This window comes from Vicia villosa, linkage group LG6 (genome assembly GCF_029867415.1).
Source record: "Vicia villosa cultivar HV-30 ecotype Madison, WI linkage group LG6, Vvil1.0, whole genome shotgun sequence".
NCBI classification, from domain to species: domain Eukaryota; kingdom Viridiplantae; phylum Streptophyta; class Magnoliopsida; order Fabales; family Fabaceae; genus Vicia; species Vicia villosa.
In genome coordinates this window covers 129991784-130001559 of record NC_081185.1, presented here as the reverse complement: position 1 = coordinate 130001559, position 9776 = coordinate 129991784, and the positions used below count along the sequence as shown (strand labels likewise).

The 9776-nt window shown below is 29.7% G+C and overlaps 1 protein-coding gene across 1 annotated transcript; it reads left to right on the top strand.

Moving 5' to 3' along the window:
- The first annotated feature begins 5700 nt into the window (after positions 1-5700).
- Positions 5701-9407, top strand: LOC131612377 (alpha-L-arabinofuranosidase 2-like). Its single transcript, XM_058884175.1, has 15 exons — positions 5701-5868; positions 5960-6014; positions 6206-6411; positions 6504-6625; positions 6744-6897; positions 7054-7123; positions 7252-7397; positions 7478-7576; positions 7657-7920; positions 8037-8108; positions 8203-8306; positions 8459-8515; positions 8644-8839; positions 8930-9073; positions 9182-9407. Exons 1-15 carry the CDS (start codon positions 5701-5703, stop codon positions 9275-9277), a joined length of 1953 nt encoding a protein of 650 aa, XP_058740158.1. The 3' UTR covers positions 9278-9407.
- The last annotated feature ends 369 nt before the right edge of the window (positions 9408-9776 follow it).

The following is a 9776-nucleotide window of genomic DNA, read 5'->3' as shown; positions in this document are numbered from 1 at the left end:
AAGAGCTTAGCAACCTAACACCACACTCGAAAGAAGAAATTGATGATATACGATCACGTTGGGCCAGTTTATTCTTATCTTGTTATGAATATCTACAATGAAAATAGTTTTTTCTTGGTTCTAGTAATTTTAATTTGTATATGAACAAAGGTTTTGTCATTTTTGATGTACAAATATGTAAATGTCAAATGTGTGTATTCTGTCTTGATGATGATAGTATATAAATTTGTACATTTTGTTTAAAATGATTTGATATATTCCAATTATGTTACATATTTTGTAGTTTCTGTGTAAGAATGATACATGTGGGTTAATAGATTTATAATGATATGATACAGGCCAATGAAAATGATCAGGCAAAAAAATACACGCCAGTCAAATTGGTACAAATACAGAAAAAAATTAAGATTAAACCCCTCTATTATCACATAAAACTGAGGTAAAAGAATAAATCATTATCTTGGATTTTAAATAAAAACGAAAGGTTTATGATGCACGTAACAAAATTTAGAAAATAAAAATTTGCGCGTTATTCCTTGGGATCGAACCCATGACCTTTTAAAAATTTAACCTCGGTGTTTAAAACACTGATGTGTTAAGTGCTAGCTTTTCATGACGCCCTTCTAACAATTTAACCTTGTTGTTGTAGCTACCATGTCTATGGATAGCTAAACTTCTCTTGTGTCAAGATTAGAGATAGTTAGCTTATACATTATGTATTTCTTTGCTTTTAATGTTATATGATTGTTATTGAAATGTATTTTTCAAACCTTGACCTAAGATATTCATCTATCAATGAACAAACTCTAGACATAGATTTATGAGTTGATCTATTCACTTGCAGCAAGATCTAAAGATTATTGTGTTGATTGTTAGCACGAGACATCATCTAGTGGTTAATATGATTATACTGTTTGTCCAAGAACTATATCACCAACATGCATAAGTTCAACATAAAAATGACTAGCAGGGACTTGTTCGTGAAGCATGTAAATAAGTAAAATTGGCAACAATATAACCAACAATAGAATCTTAAATGTGCATATTATCTTTTTTATGTTTTTCTTTAGAGATAAACGGTATTGAAAGGATACGTGCTAATGATCTCTAACCGCAGATTAAAATGAAATTTTGGCACATCCATTCCATAGAGTGTCTTAAGAGAGAGTTGAAACTCTAGTAAGACGGGGACATCCCAACGGACGAAGAAATTAGATGAATCCAGAGAAGAAAAACCGCCACCTCACTTGCAACTGGAACGTCTCGCACTTGGTTGGAGGAAGTTGAAAGAGACAGAGACGTAATGATGATGATGCACGGTACTGATGACATTGTTTTGGTGCTTGTAATTTCGTAGATATTTTGTCGTGTTGTTGACGTTTTTTTATCCGTTGTATGTGTTGTTCTTAAGTCGTTATGTCATTTTATTTTTAACAATCATATGTGTTGTAACAAATGTTCTTAATGAAAAAAAGACACGTTTAGATCTTAAAAGAAGTGTGCATACAAATTTCAATTCGTTGAACCACTAGCACGAGTGGGACAATTTTTTTTATTGTGTCCGACTTGACGACATAAACCACACTTTCTTTCTAGCTTGTCAAGCTCGTCCATTTCAGTCATGATATGCTTGATTTTGGGACGATCCTTTTTGTTTCTCCGCATTTGGTTGTTGTGCCAAACAATTTCCCCCTCGTACGCAGGCCAATAATCCTCTTTTGCTACCACTGCAAAGCCATTGTTGTATACGTGGAGCAAGGTCTGGGACTTGTAAATAGGAGACAGAAGTGCTAATGCATCTAAGTGAGAATGGGCACATCCTGCAATGACATGGGAGCAAGGCATACGAAATGCTTAAAACTTTCCACAATCGAACCAATGTTCTTCTAGTAGAACCCTATACTCTTGTCTTAGTAGCCCTTCGTTGTGGCCGATTGTCTCTTTGACCATGAAATTCTGGTTATGTCGGTCAAACCTGGTACGTTCCATCTATTTGAGTAATAGGTTTGTAGAACGCAAGCCCTCTTATGCCTGGTAGGAATGCCCAAAAAAGACGATAGAATATTCCATTTCCGTTGACAAGAGTATCATTTGAGGCATACGCTGGCAATGTTTTCATCACATAGACAGTACCAGGTGCATATGTGCGAAGTGCATGTAGGTAGCGGGGTAACTCTTTGTATGATTCCTCCCAGTTACCGTATACTTGTTCAATCGCCTTGGTTTTTGCTAACCATGCTTTCCTGTACGAGGGCGTATAATTGTAGACTTTAGTGATGTGAGAAATTATTGCTCTCACCTTCAACGACGGATCATTGTTGATGAGAGGTAAGATTTCATGACATATAAGATCGTAACTTAGTTTACGATGATCTTGCGAGCGATTAGAGTTAATGCAAGTGTGGGGTTGAGAAATAGAACCTATCACCCAGGAATCACTTCTCATCTTGTATGAAGTTGTAAGCTTGAACATACACTCAGAATTGGTACATTTGATTTTGTACCATTCTGCATTTGTTCGATCGACTTTAAAATCCACAGAGTTTAACATGTGGAACTTTTTTAAAGCTCGCATGCACTCATCCTTTGAACGAAAGCTGTATTTCTCTTTTAAAGTTGCATCTGACTACATGCACGAGTTGTGGAATATGTCTGATGACGGTTCATCCTCGCCCATGTAAACGTTTGACATGTGCGAAGGTGGTGTGTATGTTTCAATTGGAGGTATTACACCTTGAACATCGTCTTCAGAATCATTGTTCACCATGTCATCAAATTCTAACTCTGGATCTTCTTCGTATTCATCAATTACATCGACCTCAACTTGTTCTTCTTTGATGGGATCAACAACCTGTGACTCGTTTGGTTGTTGGAGTAGGACGTACAACTCAATCGAGTCGTACCCGGAAAATTCATGATTACAAAACATGTTTTGTAGATCTTCGTCATCCTTAACCTCCACCTGGTAAAATTTTGTTTGGTCGCCAAAAAAGACAGGATGTTGATAGAAGATCTGTGACACTGTACCTCGAGAGATTTTGATCTCCAATCGGTTTTTGAAATATACGAAGTTCGCTTTTCTACTTAAACAAAATCGGGTAACTTCGGTGTTTCGAAATAAAAATCCGGATACACCACATTGGTAAATCTCACCATTGATGTGTGCATTAATAATATATTGTGGTGCAAAGGTCATGTTGTTGTTTGAGTGTTTGAGTGTATGAGAGTTGTGTGTTTGAGTTCTTCATTTCATCTGATATAAATAAGTGTAGAGGAAAATATGATCCCAAAATAACAAGTACCACGAGTAAGCCATCTAAGATGGAGCCTTAGTTTAAAAAAAGCAACAATGGCGCCATATGGAATGGCGCCTTCCTACTAGCTCTGTGCACTAGGTCTGAACCCTAGTCCCTACACCTAGTCTTACACCATCTGCCACCTACTCTTACACCACCTGCACCTACTATGTCGTTCCTAGCCTGCCACAAGCCATATTGAATGGCGCCTTAGTGCTTTTATTATAAGGGAGGCGCCATCTTAGATGGCTTACTCGTGACATGTGTGTGTCATGCATGTAACTCCAACCACGTCTTTAAATTTATCATCTCAACACTCCCCTATAAATACACTTGTTTGATTTTGTTATTCATCATCAATTCTAACACTCTCTACTACACACTCTCTTACAATCTCATATATCATTTCTATCAAACTTTGAATTATGGCTCTTCTCTCCATGGGCGATAAACATAGAGGCACAATAGAAAACATTGCCGCATATGTAAGTTTTACATATTCATTTGTATATTTTACATATATTAATTTACATATTCATTTACATATTCATTTATTTATTCATTTATTTGTTTAGGATGCGTCGAGATTTCGATTTCGTGGACACGGTTTTATGGCTCCCAATCCGCTTATCATACCATATCTACAACAAGTCGGTTTTGGGATCAAACAGTGATCCTCCCTACCAAGTTCAGCGTCAATCACCACTGAACCAACTAGCCATTGGTGACTATTAATGTATTTGTTGATGCAAGATGGAAAATGCAAAATGGAGTACGATTATTTATTTTAAAAAATATATATAATTAATTGTATTCAAGAGCACTTGAATGAGATGGTGGGATTTCGCTTAACTAGTATACACACAACAGTGTTAAATCTCTTGATGGTAGATCTGTCGTCTAATCTTTACAGTTGTGCGCAGAAGATATCCAATTTATGTTAAAAAAATATATAATTAAATGCGAGTAAAATAATTTAAAATTAATAAAAAAGCGTGTTCCCTTCAGATAACACGCACCGTAGGCCATCCATTATTAATTAGGAAGTACAAATAAATAAATAAAATTAATGTTATATTAAAATTTGTTTTTAAAGAACTTTTTTTTACTAAATTGTCACCCATTTTGGAATTGAATAGGTCTAATTATAATTGAAATCCATAGTGTATTATATTATTTTTAATAAATTTATTCTACTTTATAAGATTTTTGTTGTTTCCTATAAAAAAAAGTAAAAAGTAAAACCAAAAAGTTAATTCAAAATAAATTGTTTCATAAACAAATATAATATCAAGTATTTGGATAAAATTTGAAATTAAAAATAATATATCCAACACCATAATGAGATTACTCTCCTTTCTAGTTTTAGTACAACCTTTAACTTATGAAACACTTTCTTCTTTTTTTTTTACTCACTTCGACAACTAAACATGGTTATGACAATGAGTTTTTGTTCATAAATAAATAACGACGAAATTTTGATCTGAATTAAATTAAGGAAGGATTTTATTTTTTAGTAACACATTAATGTGAGATATGATTGGATATATTTAACAATTAATCTGAATTAAGTTTTTATTTGAGTCCATTTAATCCAATTTTAAAAGTATATATTAATTATTTGGTAAAAAAAAGTATATATTAATTATGTCCTCACAAAATTGTACAATTATCCATTTGTACCAATAGTTCTTGATATATTTTGATACAACATCAATGTCAAAGATATCATTGGATACATTTTACATGTCACTACATAAGATTTGTTTTACAAAAAAATTAATTCATGGTCATTAATTCTATTTTTTAAAGAGACATTTATTAAAGTAATCTCTCAGATGTTTGGATTATAAATGTATTGATCAAAATTCAATACTACTAAAATGATTTGATTTTAAGTTACTATTCTCTCAAATTTTCCTATTTAATTATTAGTTTCTTCTCCATTTTTATTTATAATAATAATAATAATAATAATAATAATAATGATAATAATAATAATAATATTAATAATAATATTAATAATAATAATAATAACCAAGCAATCAAATAAATAAATAAATAAATAAATAATAATAATAATAATAATAATAATAATAATAATAATAATAATAATAATAATAATAATAATAATAATAATAATAATAAGCATCTTTTCTTAATGACATTAATATAATAAACATCAACTTAGTTTCATAAAGGAATAAGATAATTCAGGTTATGAATTAAAATCAAAACTAAATTTAGAAATATATTCATAATTTAATTAAAAAATACAAACAACAAAACTATAGCTTATGTTGTTGACAACTCATCACATCCTTATCATCATCATCATCTTCAATAGTCTTGTTGTTGCTCTATAAATATGAGTGAAAATGATTACACAAAATACATTACCAAAATGACTTTCTCACATTCTTTCACTTGTTTTCTTTTCTTTCTAATTTTGTGTTTGATCATTTCTGAATGCCACGCTGATGCTAATGATAGTCAGAATACAACAAAACTAGTGATTGATGCTAGTTTTAGAAGGCCTATTCCACACACATTCTTTGGAGCAATGTTTGAAGTAAACTGCAGTTTTAATATTAAGATTACATATAATGTATTGTATGTGAAATGATATCATATAATACTTTAATTCAATGTATATTTTTCAGGAGATTAATCATGCTGCAGCCGGAGGAATTTGGGCAGAACTTGTGGATAATAGAGGTATGAAATTCAAGATTGTCTTAAGCTTTTAGACATTTGGTTATACAGTGTTAGATTTTTACCCATATGCAGTGATTTGCCTTGCACGCCTTTAAAACGGCGTTCTTGAAATTTCATATGTTTAAAGATTTTATGTTACTGATTTAATCTTCATTTTAATATTTTATTTGTTCTTGCCTTTAATTTTTCAGGTTTTGAAGCAGGAGGTTCAAATGTACCTTCAAATATTTTTCCATGGACAGTTATTGGAGAAAACCAATCATCGATTAATGTATCAACTGAACTTTCCTCTTGTTTTGAGCGTAATAAGGTTGCTTTACGTATGGATGTTTATTGTGATGGACAATCTTGTCCACCTGATGGTGTCGGTATCTCCAATCCAGGTTTTTGGGGAATGGTCGGTATTAATTAATAAATGTTTTATTTATCCTATGAAAAAAATTTAACTTTATTTATAATAATTTTTTATAATGTTTATTTCAAAAACAGAATATTGAAGAAGGAAAGAAATATAAAGTAGTGTTCTATGTTAGATTACTTGGTCCAACTGATTTACAAGTTTCATTTGTTGGAACTGATGATGGTGTTAAATTAGCTTCAACCAACATAAGGTGATGATAATTCTATTTCTAGTTATTTTTCTAACAACATCTTGTACATTACTTTCTTTTATTATTATTATCAAACTAAATTAAACTAATTAATAAGTTATTTCTGAATAAATATCAGAGCTTCTGGAGTTAATGTTACAAAGTGGAATAGAATGGAGACAATTCTTGAAGCCAATAGTACTAATCACAAATCAAATCTACAAATAACAACAACCAATAAAGGATCAATATGGTTAGATCAAGTCTCAGCCATGCCTTTAGATACATATAAGGTAATATGCATAAAATTATATATATATATATATATATATATATATATATATATATATATATATATATATATATATATATATATAGATATATAAAGAATAATATTTATATTAATAATTTTTTTAAAAAAAATATTTTATTAATAATATTTGGAATAGGGTCACGGTTTTCGAAGAGATCTTTTTGAAATGTTGGTGGATTTGAAGCCAAATTTTTTTAGATTTCCAGGTATGATAAAATAATAATAGCTAAATTTTTGTAACTTTAAATTATGCAAAAATTGATTTAGTAAAATTATTATTATTATTTTAATTAATAAAACAAATTTATCCCAAAATTTTGATTATTTGTTATAGGTGGATGTTTTGTTGAAGGAGATTATTTAAGAAATGCTTTTAGGTGGAAAGAAACAGTTGGAGCATGGGAAGAAAGACCCGGACACTATGGTGATGTGTGGAAGTATTGGACTGATGATGGATTTGGTTATTTTGAGGGGCTTCAAGTATTATTATTTACTTTTTTAAAATATTACATTTTTCTTTCCAAATTAAAAAATATTAATCTTTTTTGTTTACTAATCAGTTATCAGAGGATCTCGGTGCATTTCCAATTTGGGTGTTTAATAATGGTATTAGTCATCATGATGAAGTTAATACATCTGCAATTTCACCATTTGTGCAGGTATAATTTTCTTAATAATAATTTTTATTATTTTATTTGTATTTGTAATTTTAATTTATTTATTTATTGTTACTTAATAGGAAGCTCTAGATGGTATTGAGTTTGCTAGAGGTTCCCCGCAATCAAAATGGGGTTCTCTTAGAGCTTCTATGGGACATCCAAACCCATTTGATTTAAGATATGTTGCCGTTGGAAATGAAGATTGTGGTAAATATAATTATCAAGAAAATTATCTTATGTTTTACGAAGCTATAAAACAAAATTATCCAGACATTCAAATTATCTCAAATTGCGACGGTTCTCAACAACCACTTAATCACACCGCGGATTTTTATGATTTTCATGTAATAATATTTTTTATTTTATTTTATTTTATTTATTTATTTATTTTTCAATTTTAAAATTATTATTTTTTATTATTAAGTGACTTACATGTTATATAATTTTTTTCAATTATTAGATTTATACAAATTCATCAGACATGTTTAACCAATCTACCAGGTTTGATAATGCATCACGATCCGGACCAAAGGTTTGATTATTAATTATGTTTTTGAATTTATTTATAGAAATAATTGTTTATTGATAGAGAACTTTGCTCATGTTTTATTAATAACACTTTATAGGCATTTGTTAGTGAGTATGCTGTTTGGAAAGAAGATGCAGGCAATGGAAGTCTTTATGGAGCTGTGGGAGAGGCTGCATTTCTTATTGGACTTGAAAAAAATAGGTTAGGTTATATTATATATAACATTCCATCAATTTTTAGCACTTGAATTTTCCTGCACTAAGATGATTTAACGAGACAATATTTTATTAAATTTAAATTATAAAATTGTGTTATTTTGAATTAAGTTTTCAATTATTTTTCTTTTTTTACAGTGATCTAGTCAGCATGGTTGCCTATGCACCCCTCCTCGTAAACACAAATGATAGATAGTAATTTTCTGATATTTTACTATTTATTTTTATTTATTTTATATATATATATATATATATATATATATATATATATATATATATATATATATATATTATAATTAATTTCTTTTCTATATATTAAACAGTTGGATACCAGATGCAATTGTATTTAATTCTTATGAAAGTTATGGAACTCCAAGTTATTGGCTCCAACATTTCTTTATTGATTCTAGTGGAGCAACCTATCTTAATTCAATTCTCCAAAATTCTACTAGCTTAATTGTTGCATCTGCTATTCAGTATAATAGTTCTCGAGATGGGAAGAATTATTTAAAAGTGAAGGTAATAAACAACTTAATTAAAATAAATATAAATACTAATGTTTTTACTTAATTAGAAATTTATTAATATTGGAATTATTAACTTTTGTAGGCAGTGAATTTTGGAAATGTGACACAGAATTTCAATATTTTAATTAATGGCTTAGAATCAAAAGTGCAACAATATGGTTCTTCAATGATGGTGCTTACATCTTCCAATAGAACCGATGAGAATTCTTTCGCAGAACCTACAAAGGTACACTCTATTTTTAAACAAAATATATTTCTATTTTTTTTCAAAAAAATAAACTATTTTTTTAAATTATTGCAATATATAATTTTGTTTCATGTTGTATATGTGTAGGTTGTGCCTAAAAGAACTCCACTTTATAATGCAAGCAATGACATGACTGTTGGACTTCCTCCTTATTCAGTTACATCACTTGATTTATTAATTTAGAACAATATAGTAGAATGTTTTTTCTTTGTTGCTGTTGGAAGAATGGTAAAATGTTGCTTAGAATTAATTATTGGAAGAAATGTATACAGTTTTATTTCTATTGAATAGAGTACTTCTTCTTTACCATCCACATACATTTCTATTTCTATTCATATTAAAATTTTAATATCATATCTAACTGCTTGGACAAAAGGGCATAGTTAGAAGCATTGTGTTGAAAATAAAAAGGAGTGACAAATCCAATTTGAAAGGGATGCAGGTAATTAAATAAGATAACTAATGGATTATTTAAGATATTGTTGGGAGGGACATATATTCTATTAAAATGAAAATTTCACTCTCCACAATAAATAATGGATCCGTAAATTAAATCGGTCAAACTCGAAATCCGCAAACCGTCAAAACTAAAAAAAAAATTGTTGCTTTTCGGCTTATTGACTTTTTGCCAATTTTAAAACATGTTCTCTTTCTCTTCATCAATAAAAGTTTTAATACACAC

Coding starts and splice junctions, on each gene's coding strand:
- LOC131612377 (XM_058884175.1), top strand. CDS start 5,701: ATGACTTTCTCACATTCTTTCACTTGTTTTCTTTTCTTTCTAATTTTG. Junction 7,124..7,251: donor AAATTTTTTTAGATTTCCAG/GTATGATAAAAT, acceptor TATTTGTTATAG/GTGGATGTTTTGTTGAAGGA. Junction 7,577..7,656: donor CAATTTCACCATTTGTGCAG/GTATAATTTTCT, acceptor GTTACTTAATAG/GAAGCTCTAGATGGTATTGA.